We start from the raw sequence: 23,259 nt of genomic DNA, 5'->3' as shown, positions 1-23,259 counted from the left end.
GTTTAGAACAAGGAAAGGCTTCCACACTTAGGTCGCACCTGAGAGCTGCCATGTTGGAAATGGAAGGTGAGCGGGAGTGTAGGCTGGGAGAGGAGGTTGAGCGGCTCTGGCTGTGAATGGAGGAGTAGTTCTGGAAAGGGGAGGCCACAGGGGAATCTCCCTTGGAGAGGCTTCTGAGGTGCGCTGTGAGGGAGCTGCTAGTGGCCACATGCTGCGGGGTTCCTCCCTGTTCCGAGAACTTTAAAACAACATTCTCTTCCTTAGATCAAAAGAGAAGGGGGGAGGAGACAAAAACTGGATTAAAAGGGCAATTTCTTGTGAAAATACAGGGTAGTTACCAGTTAGTAAAAATATAACTTTTTTTTCTAAGACACTCAACATATTTCACAAACGATTCTTCCAAAAACATGCAACGTTTTTAGCACTAACTAACCTTTCATATTAAGAAATGACTTGCCTTTTTTTTTAAGGGTAGCGCTTGCGGCATATGGAGATTCCCAGGCTAGGGGTCAAACTGGAGCTACAGCTACCAGCCTACACCACTGTCACAGCAACGCCAGATCCAAGTCATGTCTGCGACCTACACCACAGCTCATGGCAACACCAGATCCTTAACCCACTGAACGGGGCCAGGGATCAAACCCGAGTCCTCATGGATACTAGTCGGACTCATTACTGCCAAGCCACAATGAGAACTCCAAGAAGTGACTTGCCTGTATCCTTACCTCTGTTTTGACTCTCCGGAGAGTCCACACAGAATGCAAACCATGAACAGTGTCATAGGTCATTACAATGGAGGGATCAGTGCTGAGAAAAACAATTTTCATTGCATGATCTACAACATATTGTACCCGTGATGAACCAAAAAGACCTTAAAGATAAAACAGAAATGATCAGGTACAGAACAATGGACTTTCTAAGACTGTTTATGAAGTTCAATTTCTAAAGACGAAGATGCCAAGGCAATTAAAGCACAAAAAGCCCTGCTGATACACAATTAACCCTCAATTTTTAACAAATTTACTTTGGGCATCAATTTCCTTAAAACATATTAAAGGTGAGAGTGCTACGAGTCTTGATTTCACACATATTCAATTAAATGTTGAAGATCTGTGCTGGCTAAACCATTAAATTCATCAGCCAAAGGTAAAAGGTCCATGACTCCTTTAACAACAACTTATTCAAAAACTGCCGTCAATTACCCTGCCAAGTTTGACTTCCTTACTGGTACTTTTCTTCTATGTGAAATCTGTCCTTTATGGTTAACTATTCAAACAATGCTGAACAGTACACTGCTGTTTCTGCTTTAACTGGGTACACACGCAAAGTAAGTTTTTCCTAGTGAGTTTAGCTTTTACATCTATAGTACCATAAATTGTTTTCAATACGCTTATTTGACAGCTTCCTAAATGCTTCCCTCTCAGTTCAAATAGAAAATTAAAAAAGCAGAATTATTTTATAAAAGTACTTTATTTAAAAGGAAATAAAAATCACTCCTAATTCCACTCAAAATAACTTCTAATATATTTGGAAGCATCCCTCCCAGTTCTTTTTTTCCTATACAAATATACTTTTTTTTGTTTTTACAAAATTTGAATATTTATTTTTGTGCTTTATCTAACATTATGAATAAGCAATTCCTAAGGTCATTAAATATTATTCAAAAACACGATCAATACTGGCTGTATACCATTCAGTCACAGACTCTGACATGTTTACCTAGGCTGTCTGTGGTTGTTAGCAGTATAACATAGAACTATCAAACTTTTTCTGTAAAAGGCCGAAGAGTGAATAGTTTAGGCTTTGTGGACAACATACTGACTCTCCTGCATAACTGTGTTTTCTTCTACAATCTTTAAAAAAAGTAAAAACCATTCTTAGCTCATAAGTCTTACAAAAACAAGCTAGACTTAGCCCACCAGCTGCGGTTTGCCTGGCCCTGGTACAGAAGATAAAAATCTCAGTGGTATTTCAGAATATGTACTTGGGATGACGTCCTTAAAGTTAAATTGGTCAAAGACTATAAATATTTTTTTAGCCTTCAAGTCCTCATTATTCATAATTACCTACCATGTTTGGTCGCACTTAAAATTTTCAAATAACCATCTAGAAATACCTCTAGGAAATAGTAAAAGTCAGAGCTCCAGCATATTATGTTATTATGAGCAGGGGAAATGAAATATTAAAGTTTACACAGTAAAGATCTAAAGCCATATAGTTCTTCTTTTCCAAAACAAAAAACAAGTTTAGTTTATCTATGTATTGTTAATTTACTTATTAATTACTGAGGAACAGAGTCCGGAATCATCTACAGGTTACTCAGAAAATATATCAGTATTCCTGGTTTTTGTATAGGCTCTGTTTTTACTAAAAGAACAGCTGTTAAGTAGGTAATACAAGGGTACTCAAGTTTTGCATTAATATGAATTTTTAAGTGCTTAAGTTATATTTTTTAATAAAACAAATCAAATTGTCATAAGCTCCTTTACCACTTCCCCACCCCAAACTCAAAAAACAGCTCATGTGAAAGAATTTATAAAAATACACTTACTTCCAGATTTACAAACCAGTGGCGTTATTTCATCTAGTGGATGCAGCATGCTGAACATAGTAGGTAAAGGTTCTCTAGAAACGAACAAATAAATAGTGTATCACCAACACAAGATGATTTCATTTGTGCACAAATTTTCCACCCTCCTTACAAAGAAATATCTTCTGCAGATTACACTAACAACTAGAAACCTACCATCTCAAAAAGCAACCCTCTGAACTTGTGACATACTGTTTTTCACAGTACCCTCTACTCCATTCCTAGAAATCGCTCCTCTCATGCACACACACACATGCAGAGGGAACTCAACACAGCCCAGGGAATATCTGCAAGCAGCAGTCATCACACTACAGAACCAAGAGAGTAACTGGCATGAGGCATTTTCTTAGCTTTCTTTCTGACAGCTAAGAGAGAATTTAGACCTAGACCTATTTAAAAAGGAGTGCACTTATAAAAAAAAAAAAAAAAAAAAAAGAAAGAAAGAAAGAAAACCTTCAAGTAAATAAAATGGCTCCATTTTTAAGGAGTGACTGAGAAAAAGAGGGAAAAAAAAGGCCTTCTGTCTAAACACAGAACGAGATTAATCTATAAGCCATTTTCTTAACACTCAGGGTCTACTAGTTGCACCACACTGTGACAGGGACCGTATGGTCCTGCCCTCCAATGAGCTCACAGCTGATGGGGGAGACAAGGTGAACACACTACCATTTATTGTGCATCTGAGGGGTATGAAGCCCTGTGTCAAAGATTATATACACTAGCTTGCTAAAGTTTTGCAGAAATCTTGAGAAGAAAGTGATAGCATCCTTCCTGTAACAGATAAGGAAACTAAAGTCAAGCTAATGACTGGCCCAAAGTAACACAATGGAAAAAATGGCAGAGCTAAGAATTGACTCTTGTTACCTTTTGAGCCAAGTATTTGCCCAATTTTACTACTTGGGGAAGAAAACTGTAGATAATTAAGCGCCAAGTGAGAAGTCATACTCACAAGTGTACAGTACTGAGATGAGAGAAAGAGGTATACATCTGCACTGATAGCATGAAAATTATAATCATCCTAAACTTTTAGGTAAACAATTTTACCTCAGAACCAACACCAAAAGCCCAAGTAATTATATTCTGACCTGCATACCTGGGTGGGCCCGGAGGAACCTCATGTGAAAAGCTGCTTCGTTCGAACAACAATCCATATTTGGTAGGCCAAACATTTGCAACCTATTGGGTAGAAGGATGAGAAAAAAAAACAGAAGAAAAATAAACTATTCTTTTATAACATGCTCTTACGAAATATTACAGAACATTAGCTTTTCTTCCAATTTAATAAGAGGTTTACAAAGTAACAAGCATTAACTATAATTTTTTTCCTTCTTCCAAAAGTTCCTGGGCCAGGGATCAAATCCAAGCCACAGCTGTAACCACAGCCACAGCAATGACAACACCAGATCCTTAACCCACTGAGCCACAAGAGAACTACTAAAATTTTTTTAGGTAATTCTAACAAGCAGGTCTGAGACAAAGAGAAGCCAAGTTCAATCTGAAATTCCTGCCAATGGCTAATATCAGTACCAAAATGACAATGTGATAAAAGTGTAACAACAGCATTAGGGCATGAAAAAGATGATGAGAAAAAGGAAAAAGACTAATATTGCTCATGTGCTTGAATATAACCAAAATGATTTCTTATATATCACTTAAACTGGAAAAAAAGCTCTCAGAAAAGATTTCATAAATCACTAAGGAATTTCTTTTGCATGCAAAGGATAGAAATGGTAAGCCTCTATTCAGTAAAAATAACGTTTTTGATTACAACACAGGAGAGTAACAATACTTCTAAAACTAATTAACTGAAGAATATTCCCCAATAAAACAAAAACATTGACATTTACCTGAAACGGTAGAGAAGCTATGTAATCCTTTCCTTCTATGCTATGCATGTTAATACATGAGCTTTGCAATATACATATGCATTTTTCTACTTCATCACTACCTGAAAAGAGAGTACAAGACATATGCATTTTTTTCCTCAAAAAAATAAAAATCCCAACAATCACAAATTGCAATTCCCAACAGCACAAATTCTTTAATACACAATATAAAAATGCTTAAGCTAAACCACTGTTATTAGTGGCTACTTATCTTGAATGAAGAGATAAACATCTGAAATCATCATAAGATCAAATAAAATTTCAAAAAGAAACTTACTGTAGGTCTTTTCAGACTTATCCTGCGATATAATGAAGTCACACCACAACGCCTAAAATCAAAACAAAATGCTTACCTAAGAAAACTGCATCTAAATAATAACTGATTAACTAATAGTATCTAAATAATAGTGTTATCTACATAATTACTGTCCCTCCACATCAGCTCAACATATATACCATCGGGACAAAAAATAATAAGACAAAATAAAATTAGACTAGTTAATGACAACTACTTTAAGGAAAGATAAACTATGTTTGCAAATAAGTTTTATGAAAAAAGAAAGGAAGACAAAAAACCAAGAAACCTACTAGACAGAAGCTTTGCCGCAAAAGTGCATTCAACAAATTTAATACAGTGGCTCAACCTGTATTAGACCCTATATCCATACAAAGCTAAAGATCATCAGAAGAGATGAAAATTGCCAAGCTATTTTATAATCTCCAGACTTAATCATTCTTTGACTTGCCTAGAAAAAATATCTAGAAAACCCACTTCCTTTCTTAAGGGCCGATCTTAAAAATTATACATAAACTAGGAAAAGCCATTAAACTTTAACTGGCATGTTTGACAATCACTTATCCAAAATTATTTAATGGTATTTTTGTGTAAAATGCACATAACATAAAATCTACCATTTTAACCATTTTTCAGTGGCATTAAGTACATTCACAATTTGTGCAACCTCACAGGTATCCATTTCTAGAACTTTTTCATCATCCCAAATAGAAACTGTGCACATTGAACAATAACTTCCCACTCCCCCTTCCCCCAGTCCCTGGTAACTTCTATCCTGCTGTCTCTATGAATTTGCCTGTCCTAAGTACCTCATGAAAGTAGAATCATACAGTATTTGTCCTTTTCTGTCTGGCTTACAACATTTAGCATAATGTTCTTAAGGTTCATCCATGTTGTGGCATCCATTTTGTGGCAGAAATTCCTTCCTTTTTAAGGCTGAATAATATATGTATGCATATACCACATACTGTATGCATATACCACATACGGTTTATTGACTCATCTGTCAATGGATACCTGGGCTGCTTCCCAAGTGAACAGTGCTGCTATAAACACTGGGATACAAGAATCTGAGCATCTGCTCTCAATTCTTTGGAATCGCTGGATCACACGGTAATCCTATGTTTAACTTCTTAAGGAACCCCCAAACCGTTTTCCACATTCCCACCAACACTTGTTATTTTTCACTTTTTGTCAATAATAGCCAACCTCCTCATAGGTGTGAAGTGGTATCTCAGTGCAGTTTTGCTTCGCATTTTGCCTAACGATGTTGAACATCTTTTCATGTGCTTATCGGTCATTTGTATATCTTCAGACAAATACCTATTCAAGTCCTTTGCATATTTTTAAACTTGCTTGGTTGTTCTGTTGATTTGCTTTTAATGCCATTCTAGCAAATGAAATGCATGGAGGAAACATGTATCAGAGCTGCAGCCCAATCTGAAATGTCAAAAATCTACACTATACAGTCTCAACTCTCTTTTATGAAATCCTATCTTCTCATTCTCTAAAACTAGATATTTCAGCATCCTCCTTTATCCCTTATATCTAAGGGACTACAAGCCCCTTTCCTATTTCCCTCAGCTTTGTCTCTCACTCCGCCTCCCCTTTCTTCAAAGCACCAATCTCTTTCATCTAAACTACCACAAAATAGTAGCCCTGACAACAGACTCTCTACCTTCCAGCCAATCCCCTATATTGCCACCAAAATAATCTCTTCTCAAAATAGAACACTGACGATGGACTTGATGATGGACTTCCCACTTTAAAACCCTTGCTAGGCTCCCTTCTACACACTGCTTAAAATCCAAATTCCTTGGTTCACATACAAAGCCCTTCAGTCTGGATCCATCCAGCAGCGACTAGCATCTCTCCAAACCACAGACTGTGTACAGCCATTCTGAAGCTAGAAAATGTCAGGTTTTTCCATAATCATTTTTCCTGCAATTCTCTCTGCCTAGAATGCCCTTCTTTTAGCAACCACCAATTCAAATAACATCTTCTCCGTGAAATCCTCCTTGCAAAGCTCAGTGCTCCAGGCTTTCACCACACTGTGGACACACAGCTATGACACAGACTTTAGCTTATCGAGTGCAGCATTTAGTTTCTTTATTCATCTTTCTAGACTACAAGTCCTTCAATGGCAGAAGCAGTACATTCACGTTTGTCACTCCTGCACCCACTAATACTGTCTGAAACAGAGTGACACTAAATGCTTGCAGAATGAAGGAAGGAATACACTAAGTCTGAGTCATACATCTAATACCATTTCTTAACCAAAATATAAAATAATCTTTCTCCAGATTAGCAAGAAAACAATAACAGTAATGTTTTCCAGACCAGAAAGACTACAACTACAAATTTTATGTCTCCACTTGCAAAAGACCTTTTTTTTTTTTGTCTTTTCTAGGGCCGCTCCTGTGGCATATGGAGGTTCCCAGGCTAGGGGTTGAACTGGAGCTGTAGCTGCCGGCCTATGCCACAGCCACAGCAATGCAGGATCCGAGCCATGTCTGTGACCTATACCACAGCTCACGGCAACGCCGGATCGTTAACCCACTGAGCAAGGCCAGGGATCGAACCCACAACTTCATGGTTTCTAGTCGGATTCGTTAACCACTGCGCCACGATGGGAACTCCACAAAAGATCTTAAAGGAAACAAGAGAAAGGAGCCTGTACATCTAACTGCTTATCCTTGGGATCTAGTAAACAGGCAATTTTTCCTCAGAGAAATTAAGGTGGAAACATAGAAACAAAGAACTATGTGGATATAATTAAATCCACTTTTCATGTCTACCCTCAAACATATGGGTTACATGGAGGGAACTTATCAAAAAGATCACCAGCTTCAACACTCCTGAAGAGAAATGCTTTCACACATGCCCTCGAATTTGGGAATAATTCAGTTTATCCTTTCTAATAAATTGTCAGAAGAGAAGAACACTCATAAGAACACTTAATCTAAAACCTCTTGTCAATAGCCTACCCATTAATTCAACTACCATAATGTTTTCATTTCTCCCCAACTTGATATTCTAAAAATTTGCAGTAAGAAAAGATGAGATAGTACAGTGAACATCTGTTTCACCTAAATCTGACAGTTATTAACCTTCTGCTGTATCTGTTTATGGATGCATTCGTGTATCTGTGGAATGGGGCGGGGGTTGCTAACTATTTGATAACTGCACACACCACGACACTTCACACCTAAACACCTCATCTGCATTTCCTAAAACTAAAGATGTACTCCTACATAACCACAAAATTACTATGCCACCTGAGTAAAAAAAATACATAATTTTCTACTAGCACCTAACATCCAATCCATTTTCAACTATTTCAGATTTTCCCAAAAATGTTTTTAGTTGGTTTTCAAAACCAAGATTCAAAGTTCATTAAGTTCATTTAACAACATTAAATGGTCCTTTAGTCTCTTTTAATCTAGAAGAGCTCCCATCTTCTTTCTTTCTCCATGACTGATTTTTTAAAATCTCATCAGCCAATAATTATCAACCTCTAGCCATTCTTTTTTTTTTTCTTTCTTTCTTTCTTTTTTGGGATGCACCTGCGGCATACGGAGGTTCCAAGGCCAGGGGTCAAATCAGAGCTGCATCTGAGGCCTACCCCACAGCTTGCTGGCAATGCTGGATCCTTTACCCGCTGAGCAAGGCCAGGGATCAAACCTGTGTCCTCATGGATATTAGTCAGGTTCTTAACCTGCTGAACCCACAACAGAACTCCCAACCTCTAGCCATTCTTGTCATCTATACCTCCAACCCACTCCTCATCTCATGATAGTTTAAAAGTTGACCCTTGGGAGTTCCTGGCGGTCTAGTTGTTAGGATTTCATGCTTTCACCACTGCGGCCCATGGTCAATCCCTGGTCTGGTAACTAAGATCCCACATCAAGCTGCTGCACACTAAAATTAAAAAATAAAAAAATAATAAAACCTGACCCTCTAGTACTTTTATTTCCTCCAATTGGATGTTAGCACTAGATGTTCTCATTAAATACCTTTTGGAAAAAAACTTAGTAGATGACAACATGTACTTCATCTCATGTTATAGCTGGAGTACAGTAATCCCTTGCACATTATTAGCGATAGCAAACTCAATCACTTGGTTGAGATGGAGACCAATAGTTATCTCCAAAGGAGAGAGACATTTTTTCCTTCATATTTAGTAAGTAAACCACAGGGTAATACCTTGGTGCATGGTAATATTCTTTCACTCAAAAGTGTTAATACCCATTACCAATCCTTTTCTGAATCAGTTATTACATTGGAAATTACAAAAATGGTGATTTTTTTAAATTCTACCTTTCTTCCTATATATATTATTGGCATTCTTTCATAAAATAAGGGTTTTCCTTCATTAACTGGAGATGAACTGCATGTCTTCCTAAAAAGGCAGGGCAAATGCTTCTTTCCCTTCAATTACCAATTTTCAGAGCAGAGTTAGGTATAATATCCAGCTGCAATAATAGCAAGTTATTCTTTTTCTTTTTTTCTCTTTCTAGTTATCACTAGGAACCAGATTTTTATTCATTGAATGCTCAGCAATTACAATCATCATGTGTTAAAGTACCCTTTATACCCTCAATGCCTGAGAAATTTGTATTGGGAATAACAAAACAAATAACTTATTCAAGGACAGTGTTCAAAGACTATCATTAAGTTGATAAAGTGTGTAAAAAAAAAAGTGATGATACAGAAAACAAGTGAAATTTGTAAAATGTACACCCAGCTTGCTGAGATCATTATGCTGTTTTTATCATTTCTGTTCAATTTTATAACAAAAAAATTTTTAAGTGTTAAATAGTCAGTCAAATGCTAAAATTCAAATCAACTCACCTGTTGAACAGGACTGTCAACTGTAAACGCTTTATAAACAGCCAACGCCTGGCTTTTACTTCCTTTGCTCCAGATAACCATATTTCCAGCCACATAGAGTTCCTCATCGTAATCTACTTCTTCTCCAATTTCACTTACACCCTTCCTTAATTGCCAGCTCTCCTTAAAAGTTAACATATGTAAGACATGTTCAAGCACTTTTTCCAAAAGTATGGAGCCAAATTTATTAATGAAATCAAATTAATCATTCAGACACAAGTCTCCTACTCTCTCTTTGCCTGTGGAGGAAGATTTAATCCAAGCCCAACTCTTAGAAGGTTTAGTGCCACTGATTAACAAAGTGAGGTGTGTAAGTATGCCTATTACACATCTCACAGGATGTTTTATGTTATATTAATGTACTACTTTGCCCAAAATGTAAAGAAACAAATATTATACCATATCTATACACCCAAAAATGAAACCAATGTGCTCAGGAGACTAAGAAGGTATATGAAGTGCACACAGAAGAGATGGAGAGGGGGCCGTGAGGTACACACGGAATCAGTGGGGATTTATTCCTTGCTTCACGACAACTTACACACTCACCTTTCTTCCTTCATCCCACTCATCAAAATAAATGGGAGAGACAAAGGTATAGACTTCTAACAACACAGACTTCCTCTCCCTGATACTTTGATGTCCCAAATGGTATGAAAGTGGAATAAGACAGGAAAGGTTGATTTTCTTATGCACACTAACATTTCCTTCTCCTATTTAAGAACTACTACTCTGTCTACAATGGTATTTCTTTTCTCCTCTAGAAACATGTAAGTTTTTTGCAGCAGGGACCATTTCTAACTCTACCATGTAATCATCAAACAACATGAAATCTGGTCCCCCACATACTAAGTAAAGAGAAAGAGATTTAGCATGGACCATAGTCACAGTACTGAACTTGACTCTCATTATAAAAGTTTAGGCATGAGTTACATGCCTAAACAAAGAGTTATGACATATACAATAAGGTCTTCATTTTAGTCTTTGGTTGAAATCACCAAATCTTAACCACTACCCTAGAAGTGGTGCCATACTCATTTCTCAGGTGCAGGTAACCTTAAATTACAAGTAGATCACATTGCTCTCTGTTTCCAAAAAACAATGAGAAACTTAATGGACCTTCTGTTTCTCGTGGATTGTAACTTCCTGAAGGGATCCCACCAAGCCAGCAGCACCATCAGAAGACCATAACTCGGAGGCTGGCTGCAGCTGGCGAAGCTGGAGGTTCAAAGCATTAGGGTGGTGCTTGCAGTGGTCTCGACCAAATGGAACAAATTCCTGCAAATCCCCGGCTGCAATCATTGTTGCCCTTTCTTCATAGACGTTCGACATGGGTTCCAAATATCAACATTATTTCTGTATGAATTCAAACACATTCTGGTCAGCTTTCAGAGTCAAAACCCAAATAAAAATATCATAAAAGTTAACAGAAGAGTCATTAATGAGTGCCACATAATCCTACTATGTTGTAGGTGAGTGTTACATAATTCCATTACACAGTAGAGGTACACGTAATTATAACACCAAAAGTCATTCCAGATCTGATGCTCAGATGACTACAGTTAACACCACAAATTTTTTTTTTTTTTTTTGTCTTTTTGTCTTTTTCTAGGGTCGCATCTGAGGCATATGGAGGTTCCCAGGCTAGGGGTCTAATTGGAGCTGAAGCTGCCAGCCTACACCACAGCCACAGCAATGCCAGATCTGAGTCTGCAACCTACACCACAGCTCATGGCAACGCCAGATCCTTAACCCACTGAGCAAGGCCAGGGATCGAACCCGAAACTTCATGGTTCCTTGTCGGATTTGTCTCTGCTCTGCCACTGATGGGAACTCCTAACACCACATTTTAATTACAGACTGACCAACAGACAGTTATCACTGATGGAAACCACTGAGTTGAGACAGGCATTTATGTTCCATAACAGCTACCCCATGTTTTCTGCTACTACATAGTTTTTCCACACTTCACATAGGAAGTATTTAGACAAGTTGTACTTTATAGTCCCATCACTGCTCGGCTTCTCAACATTTAAGGTCATTTCTGTTCAGATGCCAGAACCTCATGTGAAAAGCACACCTCAAGGATCACTAGCATATAAGAATGAAACAAGAAAACAAACACATCTTACTCTAATTCATCACAAGTTGATACTCCTTTCAGCTAATTCACAAAAGAGCTAGTAAACTGTCAGATGTCATCAGTACTGACCCTTTGATCCACATAAACATAAAACTACAATCAATTCCAAATTTGGGGTCCAAACACAGGAAACCAAGGCATGAAGAACTCTGCCATGGGACAGCCATGCCTGTAGCAAATCTGAGCCCTAACTTTTATTTAACATAATTTAGTGAAGGACAGTTTATCACTACAAAGATATGGCTGAGCTGTGAGTGGAATCTCGACCCTTTACTTCCAAAACATTTCTACATACAGTAATTAACAGCTAGTAAAATTCACACCATATAATATGGTACATAAGGCAGATGCCAGGTCTGTCTCCAAGACACTACCTACACTAAAAACGGGTTTTGTGGCATCACATTTAAGCTGCAATCCTCACAGAAACCAAAGCCAACATTTGATGTCAGCACCACAACCTTCAGTGTTTAAAACAGAACCCACAATTAAAACAGTTTAATTAAATTTGACTTAGATTTCTCATTGAGCTCTTATTGGCATCAGTAAGTTTTTATAACTACAAAATCTCCAAGCCCCTTTAGTTCCTATGCAGCTCCTCTAGAGCCAAAGTTATTTTGCTGTGAATTAAGTTATTTCTGACATAACTGTTACATTACAATCAAAACACTTTTATTTCCCTCCTGCCAAAACTGAGAATTGAGAAGACTTGAACTTGGGATATAACTAAAACAGTACCTTATAAGACTTACAAGAAAACAACAAAATTCAGCTGGTCCTCCTATCACACAGGATAACCAACACTAAAGAACTTGCGAGTTCATCCGACTTCAGTTGTGCAATTTTGAAATGTTATTCTATTAAAACTTTGAGAGAAAATTACAAAAGCATTAATTATAGAGTTATTTTCATGATACAATATCTGTTTGTACTAATTAAACCAACACATACTTTCACAATACCTCAAGTTTCTGTGTTTTTACAGGGCCACCACCAAGAGCTACAGATAAAAGTACTATATTGAACTGATGTTATAAATCAAGATATCATCATTGCTTACTAGGAACAAAAACTACCCTCCCAAAAAGGATAACCACAAAGCTACTTCAAGAGTAAACCCAAATACACACAGAGTTGAGGCTCCGAAAAAAAAAGAAAAAAAAGGCAAAGGTGAAATAAGCAAGCTAAGAGCCTGGGCCTCAGAAAACTCTGTCTGAGGGGCGAAGAGCAAGGGGCCGATCTAGAAGCTGAGGCCCACAAGGGTCACGACATGGAGCTCAGGAAGGAGATGGGCAAAGAGTGCAGCCGGAAGGCGCACCCAGGAAAGCCCAGCCCGCAAGCTGGGGCGCTCTTGGCTCCTGCGCGCGCTCGGGGCCAGCCCCTGGGCTCCCCGCCCTCGGCTCACCAGGCGTGGGTGGGCCTCGGAGCGGGCGAGAGGGCCATGGGCCACGCGTTGAACCACCCAGTGCTGCAGGCCCGGGCCCGCACCCGCACCTGTGTAACTCGGGACGCGTCAGGCGCGGCGAGCCCCGGCTGCTCCCCGGAGGCGCGGGGGCCGAGAGGGCCCGAGGGTAGCGGCAGGGTCAGTCACGGTGACTCCTCGGCCGCTGCAGCTTCTCATTCCCTCTCCCTCCGCTATTCCGGAGGAAGACGGGGAAGCAGCTAGAGAAACGAATGCAAACGCCAGGCAGGCGTGTGAGAGAGGTCCTCACGAGAGTCGTTCAAATGGACGCGTCCATCTTGGCTCTCCCGTCCTGCCTCGCGCGGGGGCGGGGCACCGCGGGGAGCGCGCGGCGGTGCCGCGGTCCTAGCGCCTGCGCAGTTCCGAGAAGAATGAGCCAGGCAAAATTTGCTGGGTACCCACTACCTTCTTCAGCGCAGCGCGGAGTTCCGCAGCAGGGCTTCCAGTGCCAGAGTCTGCACTGGGGTAGGCCCTTCCCAACGTCCATATCGTCTCCAGGTCATGTCAGTACGGGCCTGAATTGCCTCCTAACTATGAATTAGAAGATTTTCTGGCTAGTTTAGCTATAGCCTCCTGACCCCCAAATGGGAAGTATGTGCCACCAGCCTTAGGGTAGAGAAAGGAGGGGAGGGGTACTGATTTTCTCCCTAACCAGTGCCCTTTAACTCTTTGAGGGTCCGGACCTGTTGAAAAGTTTATGAAAGGTATGGAGGTCCTCATAAAAAGGTTGTGTTTAGTAGCTTCACGGATAATTTCTCAGGCAACTTCATAGACCAAGGTCAGGAAGCCCAGCTTTATCTCTCTCGCCTTGTATGTGGATTCACCTGTACAGCATCATGCTTGTGAAAACTGAACAACTTTCTTGAGCTCCAATCTCTCATTGGGTGGTGCTTCTAGGTTAATATGATTGATAGTCGTCCTATTGCCTGAGAAATAGAAGTTCAAATTCCTTATTCAGAAATATAAAGTTGCCTGAAACTTGGTATGTTCATTAAAACTGTCTGTGTATATACGTCTGAGCAAAACCTTACCTTCTGGGACTTTGGGTAATAAACCCCACAGCTTGTAAAACAGAATGCCTTCTCCATTTCAAACTTCTGGCCAGCGTGGCTGGCCCAAATATATGTCTCACAGTTATTTGTAAAAACCGTTTCAAGATTGAGGCAATTTACCGAACTGCACTGAACAAATAGGAAGTCTAAAAACCTAGGATATTAGGGGTTTTATTCATTTAATTAAAGCTTGTCCTATCATAAAGGGGAATTTATACTTCCAGTTTAAAATTTTCCCTTCTCAAAGAGAGGGTTTACAATATTTTGCATCCCCAATTTAAATGCTACCTTGTCAAATCTCAGTAACCCACATTCCCCTAGAAAACTGCAACAATTTTAGAGCTATACTTAGAGATTAAATTGAGAATAGGTGGCATGTGGAAATACAGTTATATTCAAAGGATTAAGCCTGAGGTTAATTTACTAAGTACCTTTTCTATCAAGTTCTTGCTTCCCAGTTGATTTTAACTACCGATATTTTACTGTTTTAAGGCTTTGGGTCTGTTGGCTGTTGCTTTAATTGCTAAGTTAGTAGTCAAATGGTGACTGTAATAGACTTTTTCGTAGCACAGTGAATATGTATGTTACTGAATGGGGGCTTAACTACAAATGGATAGTGATGTAGCAACCAACGACTAAGGAAATACTTGCTTTCTTTTTTTTTTTTTTCTTTTCTTTCTTTTTTTTTTTTTTTTTTTAGGGCCACACCAGCTGCATAAGAAAGTTCCCAGGCTAGGGGTCAAATTGGAGCTGCAGCTGCCAACGTAACACTACAGCCACAGCATCAAACCTGCATCCTCATGGATACTAGTTAGGTTCATAACCTGCTAAGCCACAACAGGAACTCCTAGGAAGTACTTTCTAAAATCTGTCCATGATAAAAGTATTCTTAGCCATTGTTCATGCTCAACTAATCCCAGGTGTGAGACTTTACCAGGTGAGGGTGGGTAGTTGAAGGTGGAAAAGAAAGAGGGATGCCATATGCTGAGAGAGAAGAATGACAAGGCTTGAATTCTCACTTACCTAGTTAATAGGTTCAGAGGTAACTTTATATAGTATTTATAGTTATACCTCTGCAAAACAAACAAAAAAAACTTTCCAATTTCCATAAATAAATATGTGCTGTACATCATTTCTATAGCTTTTTAAGAACCCTGAGGGGTCTGAGATTTTACCCTCTCTGCCTGTCACAGTTCCTTGAATGCTGGTAGAAGCCAGCAAACTGCTGGGTCAGAGATGAAGGATAGTTTATTACATCCAGAGAGTATCAGCATTTTTGTGCCAGTTCCCTGAGTCCGAGTTCCCACAGGGGGATGTGAGGAAGGCCACATGACATCTGCATCTACCATGGCTTGCATCACAGGAAAGGAACAGTGAGCTTAAGAAACCCAAATCTTTAATCATGGGCAGTAAAGCAGACACCATCCCTGTCTTCCAAGGTTATTTCCTGCACAAAGACAGTCCCCCGCCTTGCAACAAACAGAAACATGAAAGACCCATGGAGACTGTCTCCCAACATGGAAAGGTTAACTTTTTTTTTTTTTTCTTGCTTTTTAGGGCTATACCCACAGCATATGGAGATTCCCAGGCTAGGGTCTACACCACAGCCACAGCAATGCCAGATCTGAGCCATGTCTACAACCTACACCACAGCTCTCAGCAACACTGGATACTTAACCCGCTGATCAAGGCCAGGGATCGAACCCGAGACCTTATGGGGTCGGATTCATTTCTGTTGCGCCACGACGGGAACTCCACTTAACTTTTATTTTAATGAAACATTAACTGACACCCCTCTCCAATATCAAAGCAAGCAAACAAAAAGACACAGGACCTAATTTTCATAAAGGTTGCATATTAGTTATTTCTTGCTGTGAGATTACCACAAACCTAGTGTCAATGTGCATTTATTATCTAAGCTCCTAAAGTTAAGAATCAGGCATAAGGAGTTTCTACTGTGACTCATCAGTAAAGAACCCAACCATGAGATTGCAAGTTCTATCCCTGGCCTTGCTCAGTGGGTTAAGTATCTGGTGTTGCCGTGAGCTGTGGTGTAGGCCGGCAGCTGCAGCTCCAATTTGACCCCTAGCCTGGGAACTTCCATATACTTCACATGTGACCCTTAAAAAAAAAAAAAAGAATCAGGTACCACTTATGTGGCTCCTCTGATTAGCACCTCACAAGACTACAGCCAACATTTGGCTGAGATTGTGGTCTCATCTGAGGTTCTATTAGGGAAGGTTATGCTTCCGGTCTCAGGTTGTTGGCACAATTCAATTTCTTGCAGTTGAAGAACTGAGGGATTTGGTGTCTCAGTCGTGGTTGTTGTGGGCTGGAGGCTATGCTTCAAGAGGCCACCCATAGTTCCTGGCCAGATGGGGCTACTTGCTTCCTCAAAGTGAGCAACTCCAGCAAAATGGGTTCTACAGTCTGGAATTCTCTAGATTCAAAGAGAATCACATAGTCACATACATGCCATCACAGCTACATTCTGTTGGTTGGGACCTTCAGATGTGTTTATGGAGGGGGCTGGCTGTTCGCTACTTCCGCTGATGTATCTGGTAGAATGAGGAAAAGTCTTTTTGAGAAGGGGGTATTTTCACTGAGACCTCAAGTAATGAGGGACAGCAGTAAGAATATGGGGGGTGGGGGTGTGAGGCATATTCCAGAAAGAAGGAACAGAAAGTAGGAAATGTAGCTATATCCACAGAGAGAAAAATGTTACTATACCATTATAACTTTGTATTTTATTCAGTGTCTGTTTTCTCCATCATCTAGTGAGCTGTACAAATTATCTCAGAATCTTTAACACTTATTTTATTTTATTTTTGTTTATTTATTTATTTATTTGTCTTCTTAGGGCCTCACCTGTGGCGTATGGAAGTTCCCAGGCTAGGGGTCGAATCAGAGCTGTAGCTGCTGGCCTACACTACAGCCACAGCAACTCAAGATCAGAGCTGCATCTGTGACCTACCCCACAGCTCATGGCAATGCTGAGCCCTTATCCCACTGAACGAGGCCAGGGATCAAACCTTAATCCTCATGGATCCTAGTCGGGTTACTTTCTGCTGAGCCACAACGGGAACTCCCAACACATATTTTAAAGTACACAGTAAATTTGTTTAATAAATGGAGAGGTTTATTCATTTACGAAGCATTTTAGTAAGCTTTCACATCCCAGATACTTCAGAGATACAAATGACCATGTGAAAGCTTTGCCCTCAAGGCACTCACAGTTGTGGGGAGCAGAGTTGCCAGCAATTACTAACACAGGGTGATCCATGCTATTGGTGCTACAACAGCATTGGAAGAAAGAAGGAAGTCTCACTCTGAGGAATTTTGGGAAACTACATAAAGGTGGCAAAGTTAGCACTGAGTCTTGAAGGATTCCAAAATTAGTTTTGAGGCATAAATCAGAAAAGGCTTTTTAGGCAAAGGAATCTGCCTGATAAAAGGCTTGGAGATGACAAAGTTTATGGCTGGTTTGCAGTTACCCAAAGAAGTTTAGGAGTAGAGAAAATAAAACCAGGAGTGTGTGCAGAAAGAGGAATAGCAATCCAGGACAATGCTTATTCTATTCGAGAATTATCTATGGGGGAGTTCCTGTCGTGGCTCAGTGGAAACAAATCTGACTGGCATCCATGAGGACCCAGGTTCCATCCCTGGCCTCACTCAGTGAATTAAGAATCCAGCATTGCCACGAGCTGTGGTGTGAGTCAAAGACATGGCTCGGATCTGGTGTTGCTGTGGCTGCAGCAATCAGACCCCAAGCCTGAGAGCCTCCATATGCCTCAGATGCAGCCCTAAAAAGACCCAAAAAAAAAAATTGTCTATGGGAATTCCCACTGTGGCTCAGAGGTTTAAGAACCCAACACAATGTCTGTGAGGATGCATGTTCAATCCCTGGCCTTGATCAATGGGTTAAGGATCTGGCATTGCCACAAACTGCAGCATTGTTCACAGATGTGGCTTAGATCATGTGGCTGTGGTGTAGGCCTGCAGCTGCAGCTCCAATTCAACCCTTAGCTTGGGAACTTCCATATGCCACAGGTGCAGCCATAAAAAGAAAAAAACAAAAAACCTTTCACAGTAAATAGTTTTACAAAGAAAATAATAAACAAATGCTATCTTTCAGGCATTCCCATCGTGGCGCAGTGGTTAACGAATCTGACTAGGAACCATGAGGTTGCGGGTTCGATCCCTGGCCTTGCTCAGTGGGTTAAGGATCCAGCGTTGCTGTGAGCTGTGGTGTAGGTTTCAGAGGTGGCTCAGATCCCTCGTTGCTATGGCTCTGGCATAGACCAGCAGCTACAGCTCCGATTAGACCCCTAGCCTGGAACCATCCATATGCCACTGGAGCGGCCCTAGAAACGGCAAAAAGCCAAAAAAAAAAAAAAAAGCTATCTTTTCAGAGAGGACTTTTCTGACCAGCCTATGACTCAGTACCCCAAATCCACCTCTGTGATCCAATTTGCTCTGTTTAGAAAACTTCATACACTGTAGTAGCCCCTCTTTTAAAAAATTATGTCCTTGTTTCTAAAGTCCCTCTCTAGAATATAAATTCCATCTTTTTTTTTTTTTTTTTTTTGATAGTGGCATGGCACTTGCCACTCAGCCTGGTACATAGATAATGAGAAATGTGTATTTTTTTAAATCAATAAAAAAATGGATAACAAAACCATTGATGAAGGCAGGAGTGACTAGACATCGGGTGTAAATGGGTAACTTCTCTAGGAGGCAGAAAGGAGAATAAGATGAATAGACTGGGCTGCTTTTATCCTAGGAGGGAAAATGGAAACAACCTACATACTCAACAATAGGGGACTTCTAGGTAAAATGACAGAGTAAACAGAGTGCTCCTTCCCTAAATGTTAAACAATAATAAAGGATGTTTTTAAGTTATAAACTCAGGTGGATGGTGTGGGTGGAAAAGGAGACCATAGCTTCAATAATTTGGAAACCATAAAGCAGTAGATGACATATGATGTAAATCATTTAAGTAAACTGAGGTGTTCCCAGGTGGCCTATCGGTTAAGGATCCGGTGTTGTACTGCTGTGGCTAAGACCACTACTGTGGCACAGGATCAATCCCTGGCCCAGGAACTTCTGCCTGCTGGACGGGGGCAGCCAGAAAAAGAAAAGAAAAGAGGAGTTCCTGTCGTGGCTCAGTGGTTAACGAATCTGACTAGGAACCATGAGGTTGCAGGTGGATCCCTGGCCTCCCTCAGTGGGTTAAGGATCCGGCATTGCCGTGAGCTGTGGTGTAGGTTGCAGACGCAGCTCAGATCCTGCGTTGCTGTGGCTGTGGCATAGACTGGCAGCTACAGCTCCAATCAAACCCCTAGCCTGGGAACCTCCATGTGCCGAGGGTGCGGCCCTAGCAAAGACAAAAAAAAAAGAAAAGAAAAGAAAAGAAAACTGGATAATAAGCAACAACACAGAAAGGTAAGAACTAAGCCAGATTATACCATAAAACCACAAAAGTCTTAGGACTTGGTAACAATAGGCACCCTAGATGTTGGTATGAATACAGAGCTGGCAGAGGGCTAAGATGAGGAGTTTGGGTTGAGAGTCCATGAGTTCCCGTTGTGGCTCAGCAATAATGAACCCAGCTAGTATCCATGAGGACTTGAGTTCAATCCCTGGCCCTGCTCAGTGAGTCTGAGATCCAGTGTTGCCGTGAGCTGCAGTGTAAGTCGCAGTCATGGCTCGGATCTGGTGTTGCTGTGGCTGTGGTGTAGGCTGGTAGCTATAGCTCCGATTTGACCCCTAGGCTAGGAACTTCCATCTGCCTTGGGTGCGGCCCTAAAAACACTCAAAAAAAAAAAAAAAGAGTCTGATCTCCCCTGCTCATACCCAATGTAGTTAAATAACTGTCCCCCCTCCAATAAAAAGCCTGGAGAGGATGGACGGAAAGTCTCTGGTTGGGGAACACTAAGCACAGAGAAAGATGATGTCACCATGGTGACAATAGGAGCATGTGCCATATTTGATGTTGACATGCACACATCCTTGTCAACCTCCATTCCAGTCCCCTCCTGTACTCTCCCAGAATCCAGCCACTGCTCTCTACTCTTCCATCAAGAGACTGGGGTCTGATTATGTCAAGGGGGAAAAATCTAAGGGCATTGCCATCACCAGTTTCCAAACCAGAAACTCTCAATGTCAACAAGCCAACACGTACAGTCAGAGTTTCCAATCAGCCTTTTAATCTTCTACTCTTAAATAGGGTGTAGTGGTTTTTCAAATGACTGTACTATTATTAAAATGTAGGCCTGATTCATGTCCCCTTCCATCTGAGCTGGGTTTGGTAACTTGCCTTTAGCCGGTAGAATGCAGTTTAAGTAATACCGACTGGTTTCTGGGGCTAGATCAAAAGCGTCTATGCAGCTCCTGTTTTGCTTACTCTCATAACCACCATGTAAGAGTCTGAGAACTCTGAGTCGGCTATGCCGCAGGGTATCACTTATATATGGACTCTGAAAAAAAAACACAGTTCAACTCATAGAAACAGAGACTAGAATGGTAGTTGCCAAAGGCTCAGGAGTGGGAAAAATAGGGAGTTCGGCAAAAGGATACAGACTTTCTTATTATACATTGAGGCTCTAATGTATAACTTGGTGACTATAGTTGATGATACTGTATTGAATAATTGAAATTTGTCAAGTAGGACTGTGTCCTCACTCCCCCCCGCCAATGCCACACACACACAAATGGAAAATCTGTGAAGTGATGGATATGTTTATTAACTTGATGAAGAAGATTCCCGCACAATGTATATATACCTCAAATCATCACATTGTACACTTTTTTTTTCTTTTTGGGGCTGCACCTGCAGCATATGGAAGTTCCTGGGCTAGAGGTTGAATCAGAACTGCAGCTGCCAGCCTACACCACAGGCACAGCAATGCCAGATCCCAGCCACATTTTCAACCTACACTGCAGCTCACAGTAATGTGGGATCCTTAACCCACTGAGCAAGGCCAGGGATCAAACTCACATCCTCACGGACACTATGTCAGGTTCTTAACCAGCTGAGCCACAACGGGAACTCTCCATCATGTTGTACACTTTAAATACATTACAATTGTATGTTTAAGTTAAGTGCCAATAAAGCAGAAAAAGAGTGGGTCATGGGAGAAAGGATAAACATGCACATCAGTAGGGTTGAGAAATAGATACAAACAGAGCCAATTTATTTTCAAATAAACTTTGTTTTTTTTTTTTGAAACAGTTTAACAGAAAAATGGTAGGAGTTCCCGTAGTGGCTCAGCAATTAATGAGCCTGACTAGTATCCATGAGGACTCAGGTTCCATCCCTGGCCTTGCTCAGTGGGTTAAGGATCTGGTGTTGCCGTGAGCTGTGGTGTAGGTCAAAGATGTGGCTCAGATCCCCCGAGTTGCTGTGGCTGTGGTGTAGACCACAAGCTGCAGCTCCCATTCAACCCCTAGCCTGGGACTTCCATATGCTGCTGGTCTGCCCCTAAAAAGACAAAAAATAAATAAATAAATAAATAAATAAATAAATAGAAGAAAGAAAAATGGCAAAGATAGTCCAGAGTTTCCTTATACCCCACGCTGCGTTCCCTCTATTATTAATACGTTATTTAATATGGTACCTTTGTTAAAATTAATCTGCCAGTATCCATACATTAGTAGTCATTGATATCTATACTGTATAAAGATTTTATTTGGTTTTGTTTTGTTTTGTATTTTAGGGCCACAACAGCGGCATATGGAGGTTCCCAGGCTATGGGCTGAATCAGAGCTGTAGTTGAGGGCCTATGCCACAGGCACAGCAACATGGGATCTAAGCCTTGTCTGCCACCTACAGCACAGCTCACGGCAACACCAGATCCTTAACCCACTGAGCAAGGCCAGGGATGGAACTCATGTCCTCCTGGATGCTAGTCAGGTTAGTTAACCACTGAGCCACGATGGGAACTCCAGATTTTATTTGTTTTTATCGAATGTCCTTTTTCTGTTCCAGGACCCCATTCAGATTACAATATGACTTTTAGTCATCTTTGTTCCTGAAGCTCTTCTTGTTTTTGTTTTTGTTCACGAGTTTTTGTTGTTCGTTTGTCCTTTGCTTGTTCGTTTGTTTTGAAACCTATCAAATCTTCATCCTTCTCTGTAATTTAACCCTCTTGTTAACCTTTCTTTTGGATTTCTCTCTTATAAATCATTCCCATTGCCATCAGCCTTGGGTTTTAAAATATTTATGTTTACCTTCAGAGCTACTCTACTCACTTTGTCTTGCTTATTCGTTTCCCTCTGGATTCAGACCTTCTGAGGTTTAGAAAGAAGCTGGGGGACCTTTCCTTTTATAGAATGCTGGCAATTTTTTAGACTCTTTCCACAGACACTCATAGTTCATATTTCCTGTCTTCCTAACAGATCTCCCTACCCAAACTTTTCCTCTTCCTGTATGTTCTACAAAGAGTGGACAGTTTTATTCTCCTGAAATATGAATTGGATCTTTCTTCCCCCACTCCCCTAATCCACTTTCTTTGAACAGCAAATTCTGTGAGTGGAAATCAATGTTTCTATCTCATGTTTCCTCTCCACCTCAGATGGGACAGTCTCTTTTCGGTTCTTTAACATGTTTCCCTCCCTCTCAAACTTAGAAATGACTTCTCTGCTTTTAAGTTCTGCCTTCTAAAAAAATAAAAATAAAATAATACATAAATAAATAAAAATAAAAAATACGGAGTTCCCATTGTGGCTCGTGGTTGGCGAAACTGACTAGCATCCATGAGGACACGGGTTTGATCCCTGGCCTCCCTCAGTGGATTAAGGATCCTGCAAGGCTGTGAGCGGTAGTGTACGTCCCAGACGCAGCTTGGATCCAGCGGCTGCAGCTCCAATTAGACCCCTAGCCTAGGAACCTTCATATGCCATGGGTGCGGCCCTAAAAAGACAAAAAGACAAAAAA

The 23,259-nt window shown here is 40.5% G+C and overlaps 1 protein-coding gene across 9 annotated transcripts in view; it reads right to left on the bottom strand.

The window, feature by feature from the left end:
- The window catches only part of ANAPC1 (anaphase promoting complex subunit 1), a 121,075-nt gene that overhangs the window by 81,788 nt on the left and 16,028 nt on the right, over positions 1-23,259 (bottom strand). Inside the window, exons 1-10 of one of the 9 annotated variants that reach the window (XM_021087037.1) lie at positions 13,302-13,588; positions 12,560-12,673; positions 10,784-11,020; positions 9,626-9,787; positions 4,754-4,805; positions 4,438-4,538; positions 3,684-3,766; positions 2,552-2,625; positions 726-871; positions 39-259 (exon numbers count right to left, since the gene is read on the bottom strand). In XM_021087037.1, coding sequence (XP_020942696.1) covers positions 39-259; positions 726-871; positions 2,552-2,625; positions 3,684-3,766; positions 4,438-4,538; positions 4,754-4,805; positions 9,626-9,787; positions 10,784-10,996 — 1,052 coding nt within the window. In that variant the 5' untranslated portion in view covers positions 10,997-11,020; positions 12,560-12,673; positions 13,302-13,588. Of the gene's footprint in view, positions 1-38; positions 260-725; positions 872-2,551; positions 2,626-3,683; positions 3,767-4,437; positions 4,539-4,753; positions 4,806-9,625; positions 9,788-10,783; positions 11,021-12,559; positions 12,674-13,212; positions 13,235-13,301; positions 13,589-23,259 lie in introns of those variants that run through there. The other 8 variants (XM_021087032.1, XM_021087036.1, XM_021087031.1 and 5 more) reach the window with 8 other exon arrangements.

Source organism: Sus scrofa, chromosome 3 (assembly GCF_000003025.6).
Source record: "Sus scrofa isolate TJ Tabasco breed Duroc chromosome 3, Sscrofa11.1, whole genome shotgun sequence".
Taxonomy (NCBI): Eukaryota; Metazoa; Chordata; class Mammalia; order Artiodactyla; family Suidae; genus Sus; species Sus scrofa.
The sequence above is the reverse complement of the archived record's forward strand: the minus strand, read 5'-3'. Positions and strand labels throughout refer to the sequence as shown.